Source organism: Sorex araneus, chromosome 11 (assembly GCF_027595985.1).
Source record: "Sorex araneus isolate mSorAra2 chromosome 11, mSorAra2.pri, whole genome shotgun sequence".
Classification (NCBI taxonomy): Eukaryota; Metazoa; Chordata; class Mammalia; order Eulipotyphla; family Soricidae; genus Sorex; species Sorex araneus.
The window spans coordinates 48,650,917-48,676,428 of record NC_073312.1 but is presented as its reverse complement, the minus strand read 5'-3'; the positions used below and the strand labels follow the sequence as shown (position 1 = coordinate 48,676,428).

At 61.1% G+C, this 25,512-nt stretch overlaps 1 protein-coding gene across 2 annotated transcripts; it reads right to left on the bottom strand.

Annotated features, from left to right (window-relative positions):
- Positions 1–8,844: 8,844 nt before the first annotated feature.
- On the bottom strand, positions 8,845–18,825 carry TBX1 (T-box transcription factor 1). Of its 2 annotated transcripts, XM_055119540.1 has the most exons (9): positions 18,749–18,825; positions 16,069–16,185; positions 14,435–14,828; positions 12,435–12,536; positions 11,335–11,506; positions 10,615–10,770; positions 9,965–10,032; positions 9,783–9,883; positions 8,845–9,405 (listed from the first exon to the last, which is right to left on the bottom strand). In XM_055119540.1, exons 2-9 carry the CDS (start codon positions 16,100–16,102, stop codon positions 8,921–8,923), a joined length of 1,512 nt encoding a protein of 503 aa, XP_054975515.1. In that variant the 5' UTR covers positions 16,103–16,185; positions 18,749–18,825; the 3' UTR covers positions 8,845–8,920. The 2 variants fall into 2 exon arrangements, with proteins under 2 accessions (XP_054975515.1, XP_054975514.1); XM_055119539.1 differs by lacking the exons at positions 16,069–16,185; positions 18,749–18,825 and having other exon boundaries at positions 14,435–14,889.
- Between the last annotated feature and the right edge of the window lie 6,687 nt (positions 18,826–25,512).

Sequence of the window (25,512 nt, the reverse complement as noted above, 5' to 3'; positions counted from 1 at the left end):
CACAAGTGGGCCCTAGATGCAGTGGTGGAGGGACGCTGGCACTCTGGTGGGGGTGTGGCACAGTCACATTATACTCTGAAACATGAGTCTGAATACTATGGTAGACCGCGCCCCCTTGTTTGGGCCGACAAGGTATCTAAGCACAGGTGAAAATACATCCACATGCCACTGAGGACGCCCGGTGGACCTCAGCTTACTGCCCGAAATGCAACACCACAGCCAGACTTAACTGGCTTCCCACACCGAAACTCTCCGTAAATGGCCGCTTCCCTGCCCCCATCATTCTACTTTCCCCCTCTGCAAGTCTGACTATTCCAGGTGCTTCATGAAAGCGAATTCAGATACTGTTTCTTCTTCATGACCAACTTATTTAACTTAGCATGATGTCTTCAAGGTACATCCAAGTCAGAATTCATCCCTCCCCCTTCCCTCCCTCCCTCCCTCCCTCCCTCCCTCCCTTCCTTCCTTCCTTCCTTCCTTCCTTCCTTCCTTCCTTCCTTCCTTCCTTCCTTCCTTCCTTCCTTCTTCTTCCCCCCTTCTTTCCTCCCTTCCCTCCTTCTTCCTTCTCTCTCTCTCTCTCTCTCTCTCTCTCTCTCTCTCTCTCTCTCTCTCTCTCTGAGTTACCTGGGATCAAACAGAAAGAACATCACATATGCAATACAAGCACCACACTGTACTACCTCTCTGGCTCTCGGAATTCATTTCTGAAACTGAGTATTGCTCCAGGAGCGGACAGTTGGGTTGCCCTGCCTTTTGGGTATAGTGTATAACGTGGCAACAAACATGGGGATACAAGAGCCCCTGCTTTCAGTTCTTTGAGTTCTTTGAAAAATAAATGAGCGTGTGTGTGTGTGATTGCTTAGATCATTAGTAAATTTGTTTTGTTTCGTTTTGCACTCTTACTAAAGTTTATTTAACAAAACAGTTCAGTAAGAAAATGTACTCAAGGGCCAAGGATGTGGCTCAGTGGTCGACCATGTGTTTTGCATGTGTGTGGCTCTGGGTTATGTCTCGGTCTTGCCTAGCTCCCAAAGCACCACCAGCTGTAGCCCAGGCCCCCACCCCCAACACCACCAGCACCACTGTGGCCCCTGTATGCCACCACAACAAATGTACACAACCCAATTTTCATATCCTAGGAAAGAGGCTGTGGAGAGCGACATGTGGAAGCAATTGATTTCTCTGAACACAGCCCTTGTTTATTCTCGTTCCAAGACTCCGACATGATGAGCCTATTTCCTCCTATTAACACCATTCCAGTGCTGTGCTGCGGCCACTAGTTGCCGTCCCCACACTTTCATCTATCACAGGACTAATAAAGCCATCCAGTCCCTCGCTGGCCTGTGGATATGGAGTCTCCGTTTAGTTTCAACGACAGTGTCTTTGGCCAGTGGGGCTCCCCAGCACTGTTGGAGGATACTCAGCGACAGTAGGCCTAGCTGGAGGGACCTGAAGGTTAGATGGCTGGGCCCAGCGCTACAGTGATGCTTGGGGTAGCAGTGTTGGGGGCCAGCAGTACCACACTATCAGAGTGAGAGGGCCTCAGGCCCACACTAAGCAGTGCTGGGTGGACATGTGGGCCCTCCATGTGAAAGCATGTGCTTCAGTCCTTGGGGCTAGCTCTGTGGTGACTTCTAAGCCACAAGTTCTTATTAACTTGGGAGGTTGAACTTCGCTCAAGGATGCCTTCCAGGGAAATCCATGGCCTCCCCCAAGCTCCTGCCTACTTTTCTTTTTCTTTTTTTTTTGCCTTTTGGGTCACTCCTGGTGATGCACAGGGGTTACTCCTGGCTCTGCACTCAGAAATGACTCCTGGCGGTGCTCAAGGGACCATATGGGATGCTGGGAATCGAACCTGAGTTGGCCGCGTGCAGGGCAAATGCCCAACCCGCTGTACTATCACTCCAGCCCCAACTTTTCCATTTTTTGAGGAACCCCAGCAACGGTTTTCCACAGCACCTACATCATTATACACTCACACCAGCGATGCACAAGGGTCCTAGTTTCTCCAATCCTCACCAACATGTTCGGATAGCCACTGTCTAACATCTTTCTGGGTGGAGGAGGGAAAGTTCACAACACCCAAGAGTGCTCAGGGGCTACTCCTGACTCTGTGTTCATAGATCACTCCTAGAAGTGCTCAGGGAACCATACGCAGTACCAGGGATAAAATTCAGACGCAAGGCAAGTGCCCTACTGCTGGACTATCCCTCCAGCCCGGCTCGGGGCAGTTCAATGCAGGAGTGTCGACTCTCTGTATGCACAGCAGGATCTCCATCTTTCATAAACTTAAGTTCTCACTGAGGATGAGACACAGGCATGCAAATAGCTGAAGAGTGGAAGGAAACGTAGCAGCTTGGTGCAGGGGGTCTGGGTAGGCATGAGGAAGGAGGATCCCCGGGCCCCAGAGACTAGACTCCTTCCTGGTGAGGAAGGACCATGTCAAGATGCTCAGGTGCTAAGAGCCCACCTTTCAGAGAGGCAGGACTGAGGGGACTGGTTTGGATGCAGGGAAGCAGGTGGTGGCAAGAAATGACAGTGGGGATGGTGGGAGCAGCTCAGGGGGAACAGTCATCTAGCTCCAGGGCAACATCCAACTGTCCTGCAGGGGGCACTGACTGGTGCCGGGCCCTCCCTCCAGGCTCACCAATAAAGCTCACCAACAGAGGATTCACCAGCACCCACCACGCCAGAGGCACCCATCCTTGTGGGGGCAGGAGTAGGGGGATGAACAGCATGACAGAGCCCCAGCTGCTCTGCTATCCCATCCAGGTGCCCCATGGAGATGACAGCAGGCTGGGCAGCCGAGGGCCTCTCCTGGAGCAACACGCCCACGGGTAGTAGCATCTCCACATCCACCTGCAGTGCCTTCTGGCTCTCACTGGGCTGATCTGTGTGTGAGTTGTGCGGGGCTGTGCATGTTGGTGCCACTCCCTCACTCAGCTGCTGTGGCCCCTGTGGCCGGCTCCCTGAGCCGTCTGGGCTGGGTGTAGCTGGCACTCTGCAAATGCCCTAGGAGAAGGCAGAGTCCCAGCGCCGCCATCTGGCCAGCTGTCCCTTCAGGAGGCCATTGCTCTTGGCCCGTGGTTCTGCACTGCGTTATCAGCTTGTTGCTGGCTGGCATGGAAGTGGCTGCTTCCGGATTTTGCTGCAGCCCGACAGCCGCCTTCACGTGGTGCCAAATTCCCACCATCACACTGGCAGGGAAGAGGCGGGCAACTTTTCAGAGGAACAATGACACTAGCCCACGCACACAGCACAGCATGGAGAGGGGCTTCCTGTGGGCGGCCTGAGCCCCCATGCAGACCTCACAGAGGGGCAGAGGCCTGAGGGAGCAGGGGGGGACCCGTGTGCCGGCCAGTGACTGAGTCTCCCAGACTGGCCCTCACCAGGAAGGAGGCCTTGGGGAGGCAGGTGTGGGGCAGAGGGGCTATGGTCGCTGTCGGGGTGCACTACCTGGAGGGAAAGGACTAACGGTGTGTGTTGAGGGTGGGGGCGGTCTTTGTAGCAGGGTTTCAGTCTGCTCTGGCCACCATAACCTTCATTCACTGTCTTCAGGGTCACCTAAGGGACCATGCTAAAGAAGAATCTAGACAACACGTATTGAGCTAAAGACAGGCGACAAAGGGAGAAGATAGAGGAAGGCAGGTTCCAGGGAGGAAGAAGAGGAAGCTGTGGTGGGGACCCTGAACCCTTAGGGGGTGGGTGTGGGGACTGGACACCAGTACCCCCAGGCTGGGTGTATGAGGAAGTCTCCCCAGGGCTGGCCAGGGCTCTGCCACTTTCCAGGGTTGCTGGGTGGAGTCCACACAACTGTGCTGGGGAAACTGATGAAGCTCCCCAAGTTCCAGCAGCAGTGAGCCCCAGCGCCCCTGCTCGGGCCACCCTGGGAAGGCTTGGGGAACCACTGCGAGCCCCTGGGGTTGAGGCGGGTCCCACAAGCTCTCTCGAGGGCCCGCAGATGGAGGTGAGCACGGGAACAGCCAGGCCAAGGAAGATGCGGGTGGCGCTGCTGGAAGGAGGAGATTAAGCTCTTACTCTCCGCACTGAAAGCTGATAGATAAAGGATGTCGACAATGCCATTCCTCTTTATAATTAAGAAGATAATTTAATGACTGCTATTAAAACCTAAGCTTCTCCCTCACGTGGACTGCTTTTAACCAAATGCCTTTGCTCCTGCCATTCCCCCCAGCGGACCTGGCAGCACTTAAGTAGAGACACGGAGACTCCAGAGGTGCGTCTTGTGGACCATCTGGTTTGAAGTAGCACGACAAGCAGGAAAGGGAATTGAATCAAAGGCGCAAGTTGTGTTTTACTTAAATACAGAAAACGTGTGAGGTAGATCAGGAAACCGCCCCATCTTCCCGGCCGCACACCCCACTGCTGGCTCCCAGCTATGCTTCTGTCAGGATGTGGAGGGAGAGGGAGGCCAGGAGGGACATCTGTGGGGGTCAGAGAGTGCCCAGTATCGATGGCCAGTCCCTTCCCTCCAGGACTTACACCGCCTAGTCTCCCAGGAGCCCTCAGGAGGTGGGGTGGGGGTCGACGCCAGACCCCACAGCCCACTCAGCTGTTTCAGAGTGCTTTGCTGCTCCTAGGGAAACCAAGACCCCTGACCTGTAAGATAGGAGGGCATGGTCTCCCACACACCCATGTGGCACATGACTGCCCCCCTTGTGTACAACCTTGCAGCCCTGAGATCACCACTTTAGTGATCAGAGGGCTAGAGATAGTATGACAGATAAGGCGCTTACTTTGCCTGCAGCCAAATTGGGCTCAATCCCCGGCACCTCATATGGTTCCCCTGAGCTGCAAGAGTGATACCTGGGCACACACCATTGAGTGTGGCCCCAACCCTCCCCCCTACAGAAAGAAATGCCTCAACCCCCATCCTTCATCCACTTGTCCCCACAGCTGTGGACATCGGTGCCACTGTCACTGTATCACTGTATCACTGTCATCCCATTGCTCATCGATTTGCTTGAGCGGGCACCAGTAACATCTCCATTGTGAAAATTGTTCTTACTGTTTTTGGCATATTGAATACACCAAGAGTAACTTGCCAGGCTCTGCCATGCGGGCGGGATACTCTCAGTAGCTTTCCGGGCTCTCTGAGAGCGACAGAGGAATCGAACCCGGGTTAGCTGTGTGCAAGGCAAACAGCCTACCCACTGTGCTATCACTCCAGCCCATTGGTGCCACACACCCAGCCAACTATTATCATCAGAGGACCCCATGCACTCCATGGATGTCCTCATCCAGAGGGAAGGGGTGTTCTGGGGGTATCCAAGTTAGAGAGCAAGAACCCCCACAAACATCAGAGGCCCCCATACATGCCCTCTGCAACTCCAAGCTTAAACAGCACTAAACAGGCACCTCATTCAACAGCCAAGTCTGAGTGTGCTGTCCACACCCCAAAGGCTCCCCTGGGAGAGTTGTGTGACCAGTCCTACCAAGACCTTTATCCACAGGGGCCTGGACCCCACGCCTGCCCAGCCTGACTATGGGTGCTTCCCTCTGTGTGAAGGGGTATGCAAAAAGCCGGTTTTCCTGCAGTGGCAGTGCAGGAGAATAGGCCCCTTTGGAATGACCCCCAACCAATGGCCCTCTGAACAGACCCCCTATGTGCTGTGCTCCACTGTCCTGGGCTTTTATTTGTTTTCCTGGCGTTCGGGCCACACCCGATGGTGCTCAGGGCTGTCTTCAACTCTGTGCTCAGGGCTCTCTCTGGGTGGGGCTGCTGGAACATGTGAGCCTCTTGAATGCAAGGTAAGTGCTCAATCCATTGAGCTGGCCCTGTCCTGGGCTTTTGCAGGCGGACCCCTGGCTCTGGTGAAGTGCACCAGCAGAAACCTAACGGACTCTACAGAGAGGGGAAAGGTGGGCCTCCTGGAGAAGGTGGCACTGGGATACCATAACAGTTCTGAAAACAGGGTTGTTTACCTGTACTCTGAGGTCCTTGGGTTCCCAAGAGTTTGTGGGACCCACGGAAGCAAAGTGGGAAGTGGCCAAGCTCTGTTCCACCTTGGGCAGACCAGAGTTTACCTGTTTCACATCACTGATATAAGAAGGGTGATGAGAAATGGAAAGTCTCAAGTCACTCCTCCTCCTTGTCTTGGCAGCTGGGTACCTGGAGACAGGCAATAGGAGCATGGTTTGGCCTCTGGGTCAACCATGGGATCGAGGATGGCAGTCTGGGGATGCCTACCAACAGAGGTATCAACCCCAGAAGAAGCAAACTGGGTGGGGTCACACTGACCCCCTGCTCAGAGGACAGAGCAGGCATCTCCCAGATTTGCCCAGAGGAGGGAAAGTACAGTGTGAGAAAGGAAGCTCCCATGCCATGGGGTAATGGGAACTGTCGGGCACCCCCCTCCCCAGGAATGATAGCCTGCCCTCTGCAGCAGTCACTCTGCACTCTGTGCCCTGGTGCTCCCAAAGCACTCAGCATGACAAAGAGGGAGATGTCCCTGGTGCCCTTTGGAAATGCAGATCCTTGCTTCCTCAGCTGCAGAAGCTGGGTGAGCCCAGACAGACCTTCCTTCTGCTCTACCCCGCCCCCAGGATCAAAGGCAGGGGTCCAGGGCAGTGATGCCTGGCCTGAGCACAACAGGCTTCCCAGAGGAGGCGCTGGGCATCATAGAGTCTATCAGAAAATGAGCGAGTGCCCCTCCCTGGCCCACAAGAGGAGGGCTGACGCACAGTCACGTGGAGCGGGTGAACAGCTGCTTCCTGTTCGCAAATTCTTAGTTGGGCAAACCCATCTAGCCCGCCAAGGGGAGTAACCCCATGCTTTGGGGGGCCACCCAGCACACAGAACTCAGCCAGTGAGAAACTGAATGCTGACTCTTGTTCGACTCCAACGTATCAAAATAGAAACAGCCTGGAAGACCGTGGTCTCTGCGTCCGGCAGCAGCTCAACGCCCCTCCAGTGAGTGACGGTTGCAGGAAAAGGTGGAGGAGCCACACAGCAAAGGAGGGTGCCCTGAGCAACCCCGTTTGCAGGCACTGGTACCTTCTTTAATTTGGAAGCATTCCTCACTTTAGATGTGGACACAACCAAAACAGAGGTCTCTCCGTCTGCAGTGCTCCACGCCCTCCTGGTGGCCTTGGGGCTGGATGTGTGCCCAGTGTCTGTTCCCCAGAGCAGTGCTTAGTTCCTGCAGAGAAACTGCAGATGGCTTGTCACTCCCATAGGCTTCCTGGGACAGAGGGGGTCCAGGGTGCATTTGGGGTGCAAAGTTGAGACAGGTTGCTGGACCAACAGTGAGTCCCCTGCTGTATGCATAACCCTCTACCTCCTGCATACACACAGGTTGGTAATAAAGGCACACAGGATTCTGGGACAGTCTGACGGATGTGCCCTCAATGCTGAGTCCATACAACCTGCTGACCACATGGGTCCATGTTGCTTTCACAACCTGGCACTGGGTGCCCCTCCAGGCTTTGTGGGACTTCGGCTCCAAAGCTCATCCCTGTGCATTCCGGCCCTCTCCCTCCCTTTATACCCACGTCATGGGAATGGTTCCTGTCATCCAGTGGGATAAGTCCTCAGTCACTGCCTGCCACCAGGGTTAACCCATCCAGAAAGCAAGAAGCAAGCACCCAGAGCAGGGAAGACGGGGGAAATGCCTGGGTGCGTCTTTGGCAATCTGACGCCCAGGCTGCCACTGCCACGAACACCCTGGGACCAGCACGGAAGGGAGACAGATCCTCTGTCACTTCCCGTCGGTCCTGCGTCCTAGCTAGCAGTCTTGGCGTTGTCGGCTGTCAGCCCTTCCTGCCTGGGCTCAGGAAGGGAGGGATCAAAGGGTTCCTCTGGCCCCATCCCTGGTGTTGAGTTAATGGGGAGAGGTCCCTCACCACCTGGCCTGGGAAAAATGCTTCCCACACAGGTTTCAAGATGACTCATAACCACTGTCATTGTGCCCCCCGTCCAGGTCATTCCGGGGGGACACTCACATCGAATAAAGTCAATAAACAGGGGGAAAGGCAGGCCCGGGCGGGGGGCCAGGGGAAATGCTAGAAGAGCAAAACTGCCTGTTTTTGTCTTTCTGCCCCTTCCCGACAGGGCCCCGCCGTCGGTATTCCCGGGTCCGCGGGAGAGCACGCAGGCAGGGCAGCGACCGATCCCGCACCCAACCCTAGCAGGGGATGTTAAATAAAGGATGTGGATACGCTCCGGGGCGGAGCGGGGTACCGCAGCTTGCCGACCCCGGGGCCCCAGACGGCCGGCGGAGAGCGGGGGAGGGGAGGTCGGGAGGGGGCGAAGGCGGGGCGGGGCCAGAGGCGGCTCCGACACTGGGTGAACGGGGCTGGCCAGTAAAGGGCGCAGAGCAAGGATGCTTGCTCACCCCTAGGACCCCATCTGTGCGGAGTCCCCTAGTCCATCCAGTTCACTTTGCCCCCGTCCCCGTCCCCATCCCCATCCACACACACAAAACACGGACACGCAGGCGGCTTCCAAAAGAGGCGAAACCGTTTATCGTCGACGCCGGCTCGGTATCTACAGTATCTATACATTATCTACACGTATCTACACCGCCTGCAGACGGAGCTCTCGGGTCGTCTACACTGCAACTGCCGGCCGGGCGGGGGAGCGGGGGTGGGGGGCGACACGGTCTCGCGGAGAACAATAAATATCACTTCCTTCCGCCGCTGACCGGCGCTTTGGCACTGCGGGCGCGGACCCCGTGGCCCTCGGGACTCGGGGGTGGGGGGACCCGCGGGGACTCCCGGGGTGGGGAGTGGGGCGCGGGGGCTGGGGCTGGAGGGTAGAGGCCCCCGATGGCTTTGCGGGGGGCAGGCGGAGAGCCGCGGGGGGGCCCGGGGATTTGGGGAAACGTGTTCTTTGACGGCCCTTGGGGCGGGCTGGCCGGGAGCGCAGCGGCCGCGGGCGCTGTGCGGGGTCCGGTCCGCATTATCTCGGGCAGTAGTCGTAAGTGCCCGGCGGCGCGGCTCCGGCCGACGAGTACATGTTGGCCGCGGCGGCGGCGGCGGCGGCGGCGGCTGCGGCGGCTGCGGCGGGGCTCACGGCGGGGTGGTGGTGGTGCGGGTGGGCGTGCGCGTGCGGGTGGTAGCTGTGGCCGCGCAGGCCCGGCAGTGGGTAGGGCGCCGGCCGGCTCTTGGCCCCGAGGTAGTGGTCGTAGGCGGTGGCCGGGTACTTGTAGGGGTGATGGTGCAGCGGCTCGGACGCGCCGGGCGCCTCCAGGCGCAGCTCGGGGTGCGGGGGACTGGGCCGGCCTCCGGGCGCCCCGGGCAGCGGGACCAGGCCGCCGGCGCCGGGCGCCCCGGGCAGAGCGGGGCTCAGCACCCGGGCCAGCAGCTGCGGCGGGTGCGCCGGGTCCCCGAGCACGGCCGGGCCTCCCGCGTCGCGCTCGAATTCTCGCCGGGCCTCGGCCGCGTCTGCGGAGACAGAGCCCGAGGGGTGCGCGCAGCTCAGGGGCGGCGGCCGCAGGGGGGAGCCGCGAGCGCGGCGGAAGGAGGCGGGCGCCGCCGCAGTCGGGGGCTCCCCGCCCCTCTTCGGCGAACCTGCGGGAGTCCCGGGCCCTCCCCAGGGGCCCGCGCCCCTCCGCGGGCGGCAGCGGCGGGCGGGCGGGGCGGGCGGGGCGCAGCCGTCGGGCCGGGCGGGCGAGTGCGCGCTTGCCCGCCGCCGTGGCCGTTGTGCAACCGGCGCGAAGGCCGCGAGCGCCCCAGGGGCGCAGGCGAGGCGGGGCGCGGCCGCCGGCCCGGGGCGGAGCGCGCGCGGGGCCGCGGCCCCGATCCCACGACCCGAGTCCTACCTTTCTCCGCGCCGTTGGGTTGCGTCGGGGAGGCCACGGGGTTGCGCGAGCGCGCGAAGGCGCTCATGAGCGGCAGCGCCCCAGGCCGGTGGTTCCGGGGCCTGCGGGCGGGAGGCGGGTCAGGGGCACGCGGGCCTGGACGAGAAACTCCGGCGCTCGTCCTCTACGCGCAGGTCACTTACCAGTCCTCAGGGTCGCAGTCTCGGAATCCTTTGGCGAAAGGGTTGCTGGCGATCTTGAGCTGCGTGATCTGCGGGGAAGCGGGAGTCGGTGAAAAGAACCAACCCCGCGGCCGCCGGGGGTGCACTGGCGGGAAAGGCTCCTCCGCTCTCCGAGGACACGACCCAGTGTACACCGCCTGCTCCCTCCCCGAATCCGTGCCTCTCCCCCAGCGTCAGGGTGTCTTGGGGGGACGTTTGGTTTCTATATTGAACCCCTCTTTTCCTCCCAAGTGGCCCTTGTACCCCTGCGTGGGATCCGATGCGGTCTTCTCCACCGCCCCCACCTTCTGGGGGCCAAGAGGAGGGTCATTCCAGGAATCCGGGTAAACTGCGGCTCACGCCCCTGACGGGGGAGTTTCCGGAATGGTTTGGAAAACAAACTTTGAGCCGGCAGTGACAGTTGCTGTCCGAGAGGTCAACCTGATAGGAGGCCGTGTGTCCTGCAGCCTGGGGAGGGGGCTGCCACCGCCCTGGGGCTCCATCTGGGATGTGTTCCACAGGGACCCGTGATTACTTCAGGCCAAAGTTCCTGTCCCCACCCCCTCCCCAGGGTCTGCTGCGAAAAGTGGCACCCGGTTGGAAGGCTAGACCCGCTGAGCCAGGCGCCTCACCCGGTGGTTCTGGTAGGCAGTGACAGCGGTAAATCTCGTCTCCTCGAACACAAAGGTTTTGAAGTTTTCCTCCGCGTATTTTTCGCTGTCTTTCCGAGGGTCCACATAGACGACATGGAACCGCGGCTGGTATCTGTGCATGGAGTTGAGAATGATCTGGAAGTAAAGGTAGCAAGACCAGGGTCAAGAGAAGCACTGTGATCTGAATAGAGCCGTGAACTTCCCAGAGGATTTGGGCAAAATCCTTAACTCACCACCCCCCCCCCCCCCCACACACACACACCAGTGAACTGGTGCCACAAGGCCCAAGAAGTAGTTGCAACTGACAGGAAACTTAAGAGGAGAGATGCTGTTAAATAGTTGTAAAATGGGTCTTCAGATTCTCAGTTTCCAGGCCTCTGAATATTTGGGGGGGGGGGGCGAAGGGGACTGCAGGGGTCCTGCAGTTTTGGGGTAGAACTGGATTCTGAAAAGCCTCCGGAACATTCTGAAAAGCCTCTCCCACGTATCCTTTCCTATTAAGAAACCCCCAAGGAAAGACGGGGAGCAGGGTGAGGGAAGGAGGTGAGGTGGCCCTTTATCCCCATTCTCCAGGTCTACCAGACCCTGGGAGCCCCAGACCCTGCAGCTTCACCCGGCTCTCATCCACACCCCAAGCTCTGCTTCAGCCCTACTGTGGGCAGCCCTGGGGGGTGTCGTTCCAGGTGAGGGGGTGCTCACATGGCCATTGTCGTCCAGCAGGTTGTTGGTCAGCTTGAGCTTGTCAAAAGACACAATCTGCTTCATCCACTGGGCCCCCTTGGCTGGGGAGTCGGGGTGATAGTGCACCCGGCCGGGTGTGGCGGGGTCAGCCTTACCAGCCACTAGCCAGGAGGAGCTGTGGAAGGCATACCTAGGGCAACAACACCGGACTCAGGTCAGGCCAGCATGCCAGGTTGGGGTAAGATGAGAGAGAGGGCCTGGCCAAGAGAACCCTCCGACCACTCCCCCCACCCCATGCCTCTGCTGTTTCCCTGCTGTGACATCAAACCCAGTCGGAAGCTTTGCAGCTTTTGCTGGGCGGGGAGCTTTTCTGAGGAGGGGGCTGGAGAAACAGGAAACTCCCCCATACAAATACCCAAGAGGCCCCGCTGGGAGCAAGGGAAAGGAGGGAGGGCCAGGCTGTCAGGCAGGCGCATTTCGCTGCATGCGGGTTGGCCGGGTTGGGGCTTTCCTGATGGGTTTCATGCCGCTGGTGCTTCGGGATCCCCCATTCGGGAATTCCACTGAGGAACTTGCATCGGAGCCCCTGTCCTCTGGAGCCCCTGTTCTGGACCCTGCATTCCGAACCTGAAGTGGCCGTGTGGGCTGCCTGGGGCAAGGGCGGTCCACATTCTCTTTATTAATTGCTGTTAATTGTCCAGGCAACTCAGGCCCGCCCTGTATAATCTCTCCGGGCCACCCCACCTTTCCTGCCCAGCTCTGGGGGCCCAGCTTTCCGAGGGTTGGGGGAAGGGAAAAAAGTACCTGCACTCATCTCTGAAAGAGGGAGCGGGGAAAGGAGGGACCAACTACTTTGGGTCCACCTTCTTGGGTACAAGGGAGCTGTCTGGGGCCGACTCTGAGAGCGGCTCAACCAGCGGAGTATCCTCAGTTCCTGAGAACCCATGGGGGTGAGGGTGGGCGTGTGGGAGCTGCCGCAGAGAGGAGGGAGCAGATGGTGCAGATGCCTGGGACCACCTGGTCACTAATGCCATGGGCTGATCTTGGGGGCATCACCCGGCTGGGCCTGTGCTTCTGGGGTACCTCCCAGGGCCCGCTCCCTGGGCCTGGGCACTCACCGGTAGCGTTTGTCATCCACAGGCACGAAATCCATGAGGAGCATGTAGTCGGCCATGGGGTCCATGCCGAAGAGCTTCACTTGGAACGTGGGGAACATGCGCCTGGGGGTGGTGGGGCCTTGGGTCACCTCAAGTAGGGGAGGTCAGCAGCCCATTGACCAGCCCTGGATACTGGTAACCCTTCTTCCAGGCCATTCTCTTTGCTCCCCTCCCCCCAGAGCTGCTGCCCACATTCAGGGGCTCTCACCCTGCCCTGCTGCGGGCAAGAAGCACGGCTGGACAGCCCCCTAACCCCCTTTATTAAACTGAGCACACACGGGAAAAAAACGGCTGACAGTGTGGAACCGGGAGTCTCTGCACCCAACAGCTCGGTCTATCAATCCTGTCACCTCTGCCTGCAAAAACCAGGCCCAGCGGTTCGGTTCTGAGTGGCCATGCCATGCCTGACCTCTTTGGGTGAGCTGGTGGGCACAGCAGGACTTCGGGCCTGGCCAGCCTGAGTTTCTTGGCCTCCCTCCGCAGCTAACTGGGAGCAGCTCCCGGCTCGAACAAAGTGAAACCGGGGTGGTCTGGGTGACTCCCAGGAATACCGGCCGCTCTCCCCTCCTGGGTTGGCAGCTGCTCCCCAGTCCCTCTGTGGGGCGAGGTCTGGGAGTACCTAGCTCTGACACTGCCAGCTCCTCAGACCAATCTCCTGTCCTGTGCTCAAGTACCCCATTTTTTTCAGGTTCACAATCTCTCTCCCCCCACCACGCATGGCAACTTCAAGACATCTTTTCTCATTCCTGGGTATATGTGTGTGGTGGGGGTGGCTTGTGCCCTCCTGGTCCCCTAAATCTCCCTTCCCTAGACCCTGACTTGGTGACCCATTGGGGCTTCTGAAATGACAGTGTGCAGCTCCGATAAGCAGCGGGAGTCGTAGTGGGCAGGCCCTGTCCTGGGGGGCTAGCTGCAGAAGGCTCGCCTTCCCACTGCTTCTTCTCAGTGGCCACTCTCTTGGGAAGCCAGGAAGAAAATGTCACGGAGTCCCCCAGCCATTCAGGCCTCCTGCCGGGCACCCTGTCCCTTCGGCGGTGGAGTTGCTGCAGAACACCCGCTCTCGGGGGAAGTTTGGCCACTGTCAGAACCCTTTGCAGGTCTGGTCTGCGGGAAGCCCAGGGCAGCCAGCCCCCTGTGCCCGGGCACCAAAGAGGCCAGAGAAGAGTGGGTGCTGGATCAGATCACAGGGCCCAGGCTCCCCCGGGAGGAGGGCCCAGGAGGGAAACAGAAAGCATGCACGGAGAGGGCTCTGCAAACAGGCCCAAGCAACCCTGCACTGCGCGGACACTGTCTCCGTGTGTACATTAGACACAACCCAGCACCCGCCTTTGTCTGCTGGTCAAATCGGCTGCATCGCAAAACTTGTTCCCTTTCTCCCTGAGCCCTTAAAACAAATAGGAGCCAGTCAGAAGGCAACACGGCAGGCAGGGGCAGCGTGGCCAGTACCCACAATCACCCAGAATGTAGGCCTGAGAAAAATAGGCAGCAGCCTCCACCAAACAGAGCTCGGTGCTTTTAAAGTTTTTAATTCTCTCCCACAAGTTTCCAGACCATTGTCAGTTACCCCTCTTTCTCTGGCCCAGCTCGCAAGAAGTAGGGAACCCGCAGGGAACCTGGGAGGAAAGTTTCCTCAGAGGTGAGAGCCTCCGGTTTAGCCAGGCCAAGCCGGCAATGGGGTGATCTCGGATCTCCGAACCGGCCCCGGCTTCTAGGCGTCCTGGGGCTGCGGGGCGAGTAGGTCGGTCCCTCCCGGATTCTGCGCGCGGGGCCTTCCCCGACCGTCTGGTCGTGCCCTCCCGGCCCAGCGCGCAGGGCGGCTGACGCTGGAGCCGGGACCGCGGAGAGCGAAGAGGCGCCCGCAGGTGGCCGGGAGCGTGGTCCCCACCACCGAGCCTCTCGCGAACCGGGCCAAGGCGGCGCCACTCGGGGAGGGTCGCGGGTGGGTAGGGGGGCTCCCTGACCTGCCGGCCTTGGTGACGATCATCTCGGTGCCCAGCTGGTTGAACTCGTCCCACAGCGCCTTCATCTCCAGCTGCACGCTCACGCTGGCCACCTTGGCGTTCTTCTTCACCGGCGCCTTGGCGGCGGCCGCGCAACTGGCCCCGGGGCCCTCGGGCTCGGTGGCGGCGCTGCTGGCGGCCCCGGCGGCCCCGGCGGCCGGCGCGAACGGGTAGGCGTGCGGCGGCGGGGGGCCCGGGGCGCCCGGGGCGGCGGCGGCGGCGCACGGGTCGTAGCGCGGCGGCGGCGGCGGCGGCGGCGGGGGCTCGCGCGGCCCGAACGGGTCGGCGCCCGGGGATGCGGCGCCCGGGAAGCCCCCCGCCGCCCCCAGGCTGCTCAGGCTGCTGGCCGTGAAGGCTGCAACGTCGCAGAAGTGCGAGAGCTGCGTGAGCCACGGGCTGGACACGGCGGAGATCATGACCCGCGGGCCGCCGAGGTGAGCGCTGCCCCGCGCCGCGGGCCGAGTGGCGGGCGCCGCGCTGCGCTGCGCCCCGGGCCGCGCCGCCCCACACCGCGGGCCGGCCCCGAGGAGGCGTCCCGCCCCGCCCCGCCCCGCGCACCCCCCCCGCCCCCCGCGCCCAGACAATGGCCTCCCTCCCCTCCCCCGGCCCTCGCCCCTCCCCCGCCCCTTCCCCCTCCCGGCCCCCAGCCCGCCGCCGCCCGCTCGTCCCGGGCCCCCCGACCGCCCGGACCGGCTCCCCAGAGCGCCGGGCCGTCCGCCGCCCCTCGCTCTGCCGCCCGCCCGCGTTGCGTTTCTCTCTCTCTGGTTCTCCTTTTCCCATTTGTTATTTCCTTACCTTTGTCTTCCTCATTTAAATTTTCCCTCCTCATCGCCTTCCTTCTTCCATCGTCTTTCGTTTCTCTTTATTTCTGTTTTACTTTAATGCCTCTTCCTCCCCCTAACCATAGGTTCCTCTCCTTTTCTTTGCATTTTTCCCCCATCGCTTTCTTCTCATCTGTCTTTCGCCTCCTATTTTCTGTAGTTCCTTCTCTGTTATTCGTGGTATCTGCCACCACCACCCCCCATTAAAGAAAAACAAAACCCCGATTTTTTTATGCCTAACTTTTTTTTTAGGACTCCACTTTCTGTCTTCAATGTTTTTTCACATTCTTCTTTCGTTCTTGTTTCTCCACCCATCTTTCTCGTTCTCCTACCTTCTTTTCAGGTTTTAGCTTCTTTCCTCGATTTCTTTTTCTCCGCAGTTGCCCTCGCTGCTTCCCCGCACTCCTTTCCCTCTTTCTCTCACTCCTTTCCCGGGGCTCTCTGATTCTCTCTTACCCGTTTCCCTCTCACCTCCCTGCGCTCTGAGCCGCCTCTGCGCACCTTCCTCGCCCCTCCTCCCCTGTTCTTCCCGTTCCCACTAGCCCTTGTGGGTGCCCTTCTGCAGCTCCGTGGGGGTCTCTCCGAGCCCCGGGCTGCTTGGGATTACCAGATTGCCCTGCCCTCTGCCCCAGCCTCAAAGCCAGAAGCCTGGAGCTCACCTCCAAAGGGCTCCCTGCACTCTCTCTGCGCCCCAGCTCTGCCAATTCTGGAGCCCCGCCGCCGCCGCAGTCCCTCACCGGGCAGGTCCCTGGAGCTGTGGTGCGGGAAGCTCACCTTCCATGTCCCTGGTGACAGTGCTGAAGTGCATCCCGGCCGGGGATCCCAGCAGCCGGCGAAGCTTCACCGGGTCAGAGAACCCGGGGCCCAGGCGAGTGGTGCGCTCCGCTCGGGCTGCAACCAGAGAGGCGATGCTGAACGCGCTGGCCCGAGGAGACAGCGGGCTGCGCGTGTCCATAGGCGCCCGGCGGCCTGGCCGGCGCCGCCTCCGACTGCGTGCACCCAGCAGCACCGGGGCCAGCCCAGCCCACGGGACCGGGGGCGGGGGCCAGTGGTGCCACTCACAGCCGCTGGTCCCGGGCCCTGCGGGTTGATGGCTTCACGGCAGCCCCCTACTCTAGGCTCCAGGGGCCGACAAGGGCCCCCCAAAGGTTGGCGCACCCTGGAGCAGGAGCCCCTCCTACTTTTCCAAGGCCCTGTCCCCGTGCTCCCGGTCCCAGAGACCTCTGTAACCACCGTCCCTGGAACATCCTCTACACCCGCTGAGGCCAGGCTTCCCTCTGTCCGGCGAAGCTACCATTGGTTCCATAACCCCGGAGAGAAGGCTGCCATACAGAGTGCCCAGCCCCAGCCCCAGGCAGTGGGGTGCCAAGAGAAGCACTGACCAGCTGCCTGGGCCCAGCCCTGCCCGTGCCCTCCCGCAGCCTCCCCGGCTGCCCCTGCACCTGAGTGAGGAGAGGGCAGTTCAGACGCGGGCACCGGCCGGCACTGGTGGCCAATCCCAGAGCCGTGCTGTCGTCTTTTCTTTGGTGCAGCTGGACAGGACCTAACCCCACTCGGGCAGCTTGCTGTGGCGGCCAAGGACCCCAAGCCCAGAGACGGACGCCGCCCAGGCTGTCCAGGCTGGAGCCCCGAGTGTCACGCGCACCCGGCGCGCACCGCCCGCCTCTGGCCAGGACGCTTATACATCCGGAGGGTGGGCAGTGCCCGCTCCTCCGACCTCCCCGCTCACCGGCCTGGCGCAGGGAGGGCGGGGGGGCGGGGCCTCGAGTGGCCGAGGGAGCCCAGGACACATTGGAGAAGTTCAGGCCGCGGTGGCCGAGCGAGCACGGTGCTGCGGCCTCTCACCACCCGCCTGGCCAGCCTGTCGGCCTGGGAAGACTCAACAACCGCGGTGCCCTACCAGGGCCGACAGAGTAAGGCAAGGTCTGCCCAGGGCCTCCAGGCTTCTAGGCTCAGACGTCCTGAATCCGAAGGCCTGATGCCTACATCGTCCCCCACCTACTGCCTCTGGGACTTCCTTTGACCAGTTCAGGGCATTGGTGGCCTTCTGGTGCAGAGAGCCCCTGCAGGGCGTCAGGTTGTGGGGGCCTCTTGGACGGTGCACCCAGGATCTGATGGTCAACACCATGGTTCTGCGGCCGGCCTCTTGTCCAGCAACAGCGTGGGATGGGATCAGAGCAGGGCAGCCTCTCTCGGGGTATCCACAATCCTAGCACCCCAGATTTGAGCTGGGAGGCAGGGAGGGCCCAGGAACTGGGGCTGGTGGAGCTGACTAGGACTTGGCCTGGGGTCCAGGGAAAGGAGGGACTGTGCTTGTGGCAGGTAAGAATATGGGGGTACCTTGGCTGTGTGGGGTGTGGTGTGCGTGACCTCATGCACTGTTTCCTCTTCGCTGTGGCTGCAGCTCCTCAGAGCATGTCCCCTGCTTCTGAGTGGCCGTTCAGGGCTGGGAGAGTGGCAGAGACACTGGGACTCAGGGCCAGGGCCAAGAATGTGAGCAGACAACTGCAGGCTGAGGTCTCCCGGTCCCTTTACTCCAAGCAGGAACAGTCCCCGCCTCCAGGGGCCCAGTAGAGTTCTCCATGACGGAGGGGTGGCCAGTGGAGAGGGGGTGAAGATGAGTGGGCAGGAGGCAGAGATGCCAGTGCTGGAGGGCTCACCCAGGAGAAACTGGGGGTCTGCAGGTGAGGCTGCATGTGTGGGGACAGGTGGGGTGAGGCTCTGTCCGCTGCTGGCCTCCTGTCATTTTGGGTGCATTCTGCCCCAGCTGGTGGGGTGCTAGTGTGCCTGAGGGAGCCTGCCAGCTGTGGGTAGCCCCGCACTTGAGTGCAGTGACCAGACCCTGGTCCTTGGGGTGCTTGGGTGTCGGGAGGGGAGAAGTGAAAGTGGAGAGAGGCTTCCTGAACACTCCGGTCAGCATCCTGGGCCTGGGTCCTAAGGTCTGGTCCGGGGGTGTGGGAGGAGGTGTGGATGTGCAGGGAGTCCCCAGCCCCTCCTTAACCCCTTCGTGCTTGGGCTGTGACCTCCGGACTGGTGAGGGTGGAGAGGGGAGGAGGGGTAGGCTGGTGGGCACAAGCTCAGGGCAAAGAGAACTTTGCCGCCCCGGTGAGGAGACCCTGAGCAGACGGGTCCGGAGGAAGCGGGAAGGAGCCCCACCTCGGTGGCTCCCAAGGGCCGGACCGGCAGGCGGACCCGACTGGCTGGGCTGTCTGTACTCACCGTAGCGATCGTTGCAGACCCCCGCCCCGCAGCTTACGGCCCGGCCCTCCGGGACTTCTCGAGTGAAAGGGCTCCCGCAAGCGCGCGCCTCCGCCGCCTCCGGGGCTGGGCTCCCGCGCCCCTCCGAGGGCCTGGTGCGTAGCCCCCGGGAGCGCGCTGGGGTGGTCCCTCGCCCGCAATTCCCTGCCCGCCCGCTCGCGCGCGCTGCCGCCCGCGGAAAATCTTCCTCCCTCACCTGGACCGAGCTGGGCTCCCTTCCGCCTCGCTCCCCCTGCCGGCCGCGCCTCCAGGACGAGGTAGGAGGCCCGGCTGGGCGCGGGCCAGCGCCGGCCCCGAGGGCTGGGCACCGCCGGGGCCCGAGCGCCGCGCGGGCTCCGGGTCCACCGCGCGACGGGCGCGGAAGGGTGCCGGCGGCGCGCACTGCCCCGCTGCCAGGCACACAGAGCGCGGCCCACACCCGCATTTCCCCGCGCAGGTTGGCTGTGGGCGGACGGTTTCATGAGACCATTTTACAGGCCTCCAAACCGAGGCTGCGCTTTGACTAGCCGCCCGCAGGGTGGGATTGAGCGCAGGCGGTGGAGGGACAACAAGCGGCCAGACCTTCGCTTCTCCCCGGGGAGGAGCGGCTCTGCGTGCGCCTCGGCACGGCCTTAGGAGTGGAGCTCCCGCAACGGCCCCGGACTCCCAGCCCCCGCGCTCAGCCCACCCGAAGCTGGGCCCCGGAGTTGCTGTCTCTCCTCAACATTCAGGAGGCGGCCCCTGGAGCTTGGCCCTGCCCAGCTCCGCCTCCCCAGAGGCACTTGCCTGGGGCCATCCAGACAGGCCTCCCCACGCTCTTTTGCTGCAACACCCCTGCTTCTTACACTCTGTCCATCCTAAGGGCGCTTCCACAGCCAACGCCCACCGCGCTCAGTCTCCTCCCGTTCTCTTGGCTAGTGGGCAGCCCCGGGGGTGTGTGTGGGTGGGGGAAACCAGCACTTTATTGCGTCGCTCTGGCAGATGCTCCTCGAACCCCCTTTGCAAAACCCGGTATCCTTGAGTCTTGGTGAATGCCACTGCCCCTACATGGTTGGGGGCCATCAGAAGCCTGTGCACGAGGATGCCAACGCGGATCTGTGCGGATTCTAGTACATGATGCCCGGGAGCGCACTGAGGACCACCTTCCTGGGAACCAATGCTTGGAACTGGGCTTTGAAACTAGGTGGCTCTCACAGGACTCAGATGGAGAGAAGCATGAATTTGTTTCAGGACTGATTAGCCACAAAGTGGCTCCAGGCCGCCTGGGCAGGCGTCAGGGGGCTCGCAGGAAGCCTTTCTTTCCCCTTATAGGAGCAGTTTGCACTGGTCCTTTCTGCAGGATACTGCACCAGGACTGGAGCAGTAACCGGGTCCTCAGGGGTCTCCACAGGGGCGGTCACAGGGGAGTGACTTTTGTGGGAACTGGCAGAGGCTGGCAGGGGTCCTCCATGCCCTGCCAGTGCTCACCTGTCTGATGCCGGCTGGCGCCTGGAGCAGCGATTCCATTGCATCCTTCTGACAAAGCTGCTCTGTGTGACAAGCCAGCAGCCCAAGCTTTACGCAGGTGGGGTGGGGGGGCGGGCGGGGGACGATGGGGAGGTGATACTGTGGGGTGGGCAGCAACCCAGCCCAGAGGCAAGCAGATGGGCCAACCTAACTTGATGACTGGAGGGGACACTGTCTACTGTGGCCCCCCAAGGCCTCAGCTGGATAAGAGAAGCACTGAGTGCTCCTTGGGTTCTATGCAGCACATTCTGTGTTCTCCCCTTGCTAGCACTGTCTGCCAATCTAGTGGCTTTGCTGACTCCTGGGGTCTGGGGATGCTGCACTCCTTCTGGGGAGTGTGACTGGGGAAGGGCGGGGCAGGAGCAAGTCCCCTGCCCCCCTGATGCTGCTGGCAATGATCTTGGGGGGTGGGGATGAGGCAGTCATCCTCTCCCCCAGCGTGGGAGGTCTCCCTGCCTGAGGGAGTGCAGGCCCCTTTGGCCTTTCCCTCCCCATACCCCCGATTCCTGAGATCCAGTTCCCAGGTCCACACCCCCTCCACCTTTACCCAAACCTCTGTGCTAACCCCTGAGATCTGTGGGGTGTGGGGGTGAAGCACACAGCAGGCAGAAGCCCTGGCTGGGGGAGCTCCAGGCCCACCGGAGGGGTTCACATGCAGGGGATGGAGGTTCCCCAAGTGGGTCTAACCAGACGGGAACGTTGGGGAACTTGGCAAGAGCCCAGAAGTTAGAAACAGTTCAGTGCCTGCCAGCTGGGAGGTTGGAGGAGGTGCTGGTCAGTGAGGGGGTGCAGGTGCCCCCCTCAGCCCTCCTGGGGTGTCACCTGGAGCTCTGCTGGAACTCCAGTTCCACCTGCTCCTGGGTGACACATCTCAGAGTCTGACTTACGGCTTGGCTGGGGGTGGGGGTGGGCAGAGTACTCCTGAAGGGCGGAGACTCCAGAGGAGAAGACATGGGGGAGGGGTGCGGGGTGTGGGGGAGGGAAAGAAGAGGAGCAGGACAGAGAGGTATGCACCCCCTGTGACACCAGACCCCCTGAAAGCCTGGAGGGGACAGCCGGGTGCGCACAGCCGTGCACAGCTGGGCTGCAGCCTCGGGGCTGCTGGGGCCTCGCTGCACCCCCTCATGCTGGGTGCTGTCTTCTGGGCCCCATGCCCAGGAGGACAGATGGGGGAGATGGCGCGAGGGACAGCCAGGCCGGATGGGGCTGTAAGCTCGGCCTGGGGGTAGCACCCCTGGCTCCCCCGTGGGGCACCAGGGCCCCCTGCAGGCTGGAAGTTCCCACAAGGACAGAACAAACAAACAAACAGACAGACTGATGGACAGCCAGGCCCTCGACCCTCTCGGGTTTCTGGGCCTGTTGGTTTAGCTGCCCACTTGGTGGGCGGACCGAGCCCCATGGTGTGCTGCCTGCCCATCTGCCTGCCCATCTGCCTGTCCATCTACTGGCCACACTAGCCCAGAGCCAGTGACCTCAGTTCAGGTCTGGGGAGGGGCCAATCCCTGCCAAGCTGGGGTTGCTGAGAAAACCAGTGTGTCCGCTCCCTTGCTACACCCTATGGCAGGGGCCCCCACACTTGCCAGGGACAGAGACGGATTCCCAAAGCCACAGGAGGGGGGTATGCGGAGGGTGAGTGGCTGAATGTGCAGACACTGTCTTTAGGTTTTTCTGGTCAGCTAGGGACCCTGATGAGGTGCCAATACCCCCTGCCTGCTGGGGCACCCCACACCATTACACACCCACTGTGGGAATGAACCTGAGGGTGGTGGTCCTGGCCCCCACACTCATCCACGAGCACACACACTTGAGCATGGATGCACAGGCACCATGGATGGACGCAGGACGCTGTAAGCAGGGCATGCACTATACACAATGCATAACACACTTCCACACATACCGCAGGCTTGAGCGCACATATCAGCATATGCCGATCATGCACAGGACAACACGTGTGTAGACATGTCTCACACCACAGGATACCACGTGTGTGCAGGCGTTGTCCCTCACAGTGAGCATGGTGGCAAGCCTTCACACCACCCCAGCTGACCGATACCCCATGGGAATCTCAGGCTCTTTGTGAGGAAAGAGAATCTCACATTTCCGTGAGATACCATGGGCCATTCCTTACCCGCCCCCAGATGAGAGGGATGGTGCAGGGGTCCTGGATGTTGGAGGCAGGAAGTGTCCTGTGATGGGCCAGCCAATAGTGATGCTTCAGAGGGGAAGTCTTTCTCCACTCAGACCCTCCCCGCTCCCCCATACAGTGGGAAACTGAGAAGTTAGAAACCAGGGCCAGAGGCCAGGAAGAATGACAGCTCAGGGGCAGGGATGTGGTTCAGTGGGAAAGCACATGCCTGGTTCGATTCCCAGCACTGCTGAAACTAGGAAGACTAAACAAACTAGTGACCTCAGCACCTTTGCATCTCTGCTGGGTGAGTCTAATGATCATCGAATATCTAGCATCTCACCTTTTAAGGATGCTTCTTCAGGGAGTTTTAATTTGGGGAGGGGGTCACACCCACAGTGCTTAGGCATTCTTCCTGGCTCTTGTGCTTGAGAGTGACCCCTGGCGGTGCTCAGGAAACATATGTAATAGCATGGATTTGAACCTTGGTTGAGATGTGCAAAGCAAGCACCTTAACCCCTGAAGTGTCTCTCTGGTCCATGCACCTAAATCCAAAACTATCACTCTGGTTCTTGCTTCAGGCATTTTGTTTTTGTTTTGTTTTGCTTTGGGACCACACCCAGTGGTGCTCAGGGCTTATTCCTGATCCTGTACTCAGGGATCACTGCTGGCAGCCTCAGGGGACCATATGAAGTGCTGGGGGTTGAGTGCAAGTCAGCCTGGCTTGTAAGACAAGCGCCCTACCCTCTGTACTATGGAAATGGCCCCCTGTTTTGTGGATTCTGGGCCATGCCTAGTTTACTCCTGCTTGAGTGCTTACAGATGACTCAAGCAGTGTTCAGGGGACCATATATGATGCTCAGGATTGACCCTAGGTCAGCTGTGTGCAGGGCAAGAGCCTAATCCTTGGCACTATCTCCTGCTTTGGGCATTTCAAATATTCACATATTTCAGACTTGAGCTGTTATGAAGTGCTTCTGCTAGCAGTGGGATTCAGGCCATCCACACCACGGCTGCAGTAACCAGTGTGATGACGGCGAGAAAGTCTGTGCAGGAATGATGCCCAACTCAGGGCGGGCTGGACTGAGCCTCAGGGCTACCTCGACCCCGATAGTTCAAACCCTGCCTGCCTTGCCCACCGGCCTGGAGGAGAAAGAGGTGGACTGTCCAGTCCCAGGCAGGTGGAGGGGGTGCTGCTGTCCCAGCTGAGTTCGTGTGGTCTGATGGCCATGCTCTGGGCTGGGAGCCCCGCTGAAGGTCGGCACTTCAATAGACCAGAGGAGATGGAGCTGGACCCTATCGGAGCAGCTGTGCAGAAGTCAGAGAGAAGATTCCAGAGAAACCTGCAGGTAGAACTCTTGGTCCCCTTGGTCGGGGAAGTGGGCAAAGAGGCATGTGTGTGGGGATGTGCCAGCCAGCTGTCTCCAGAGGGGTGGGTGTGCGCCTTTCCCAGGAACTCTGTGCCTGGGAACACACTTGTTCTGGCCAGCCTCACTGTTCTTGTCTGAGAAATGGGGGAGATGATGGGGCTGTACATTGGAACCCAGTCTGGGGTCTCGTTGCTGCTCAGGTAATGGCTCTTGTCCTCCTGGGACACCCCAGTTGCAGCTGGTCCCCCAGGACTGTGGGCAGGCAGCTGCTTCCCTGTGTTCCTTCGAGGCTTCCTGGGGGAGCTCGGAACTACCCCCTCCAGCACCCTCCACTGGGCATCCCTGCATGGTCCAGGTGCCCGCTCAGCCTTTGTCTCCCCACGTCCACGAGCATGCCCCCACCCCACCCAGGCAGACAAACCCCTTCCCTCCTCTGAGGCTCTGCTGAACCAGGTTGGAATTTCTCAAAAGCAAACAAACAGAGGAGCTTGGAGTTGCGGTTTTCAGAGCTCAGATTCCTGCCTGTCTGTCTGAGCCTGTGGCAGGCTGGATGGGGGCTGCGGGGGTGCCCCGGACCCACCGTGGTCAGACGTGAGTAGGAGGGAGGTGGGCTTCAGAGACTCCTGTGGCCCGAACCCAGGTTGACCCCATTTGCTCCGGAGACAAGGATGGCAGGAGGAGAAGGAAGGTGGCGGGGACCTGAGCTGGGACAGCAGTGCCCGGCTGAGGTAGGGCAGGAGGGGGAGGGCCAGAGGAGAGGGGGGCTGCTGGGAAGAGGCTGAGGGGTAACACAAAAGCTTCCTGAGGTGCTGCTGCTCCCAGAGGCCTGAGGCCACGTTGGGGAGGAGGTGAGGGGCACCCAAGCCGGCCCATGGGGCTGGGAGGGAGACGGGGGCGGGGCCGGCTAGAGGGGGGGCTCTCGCCAGGTGGTCTTAATCTCCTCAGTGAAATAGGAGTCCTGGGGGTGGGTGGGGAGGCGGGGCTGGGACAGCTGCGGAGAGGGGCTGCCTGGTAGCCCAAGCCCCCCCACCCGTCCAGAGCCCGGACCTTGAGCCCACTCCCCAGTGTGGGGATGGGTCCCTGGGCTGCAGCTTCTCCACACCCCACCTTGGCTGCCTTCCTGGAGGAGAGGGGCAGGAGGGAACCCAGGAGGATCAGTTCTGCTTCCACCATTAATGGGTCCCCATTAACCTGCTAAGCTGTCAGCATCTCTGAGGTCATGTCGGTGGGGGGCAGGGAGAGACAGAAGGGGCTTCAGCTACCCCCCTCCTGAGTCTGACACTGATGTCAGAAGTACAGAGGGAGGGGCTGGGCAGGTGCCTCCTAGTCAGGCCTCAACCTTCTCCCCACCCACAAAGGGGCCTCTCAGGGATGGGGAAACTGAGGCTGGGAGGGGTTGGGGTATAATTGGATCCAGTCTCCAGGCAGCAGGGACAGGAGAGGGCGTGGCCGGCACGGAGACGCCAGCTGCCCTGTCCCACTAAGTGGGTGCTTGGCATCAGCTGCGCCAAGTGGACAGACAGACGGATGTAAGCTTCCACCGGTGCCCCCGAGCCAACCGCCCCCCCCCCCATCCAGGGTGTGTGCTGGAGCCCTGTGCACCCGGGCTGGGTGGGGTGTGGGCAGGCGCCAGGCTGTCTCGGACTTTGCTGGGGTTGGCCAGGCCCATGTGGTGCATCTGAGGTGCCCACTTAAGGAACCCAGACTGCCCCTCGACAAAGCAGCATAGACTGGGAGTATCTCGGCTCCTCTGGGCCCGCCCACCTGGGTCCTGGTTCCTTGTCCGTGGGGGAAGTGCCTTCTTCCCTGCTTGCCCACACGGCCAGCGGGCCCCACGTCAGGCTGCTGGTGCTGTGTCTGCCCTGTCTGTGCCCGGGCCATGTGTGCTGAGCAGCGGCAAGGCAGGGCTGCTGGGTTCTCTGTACAGGTGGTGGCACAGGAGTGAAACTCCCCGTGAGCTGGCCCAAAGCAGGGGCACCA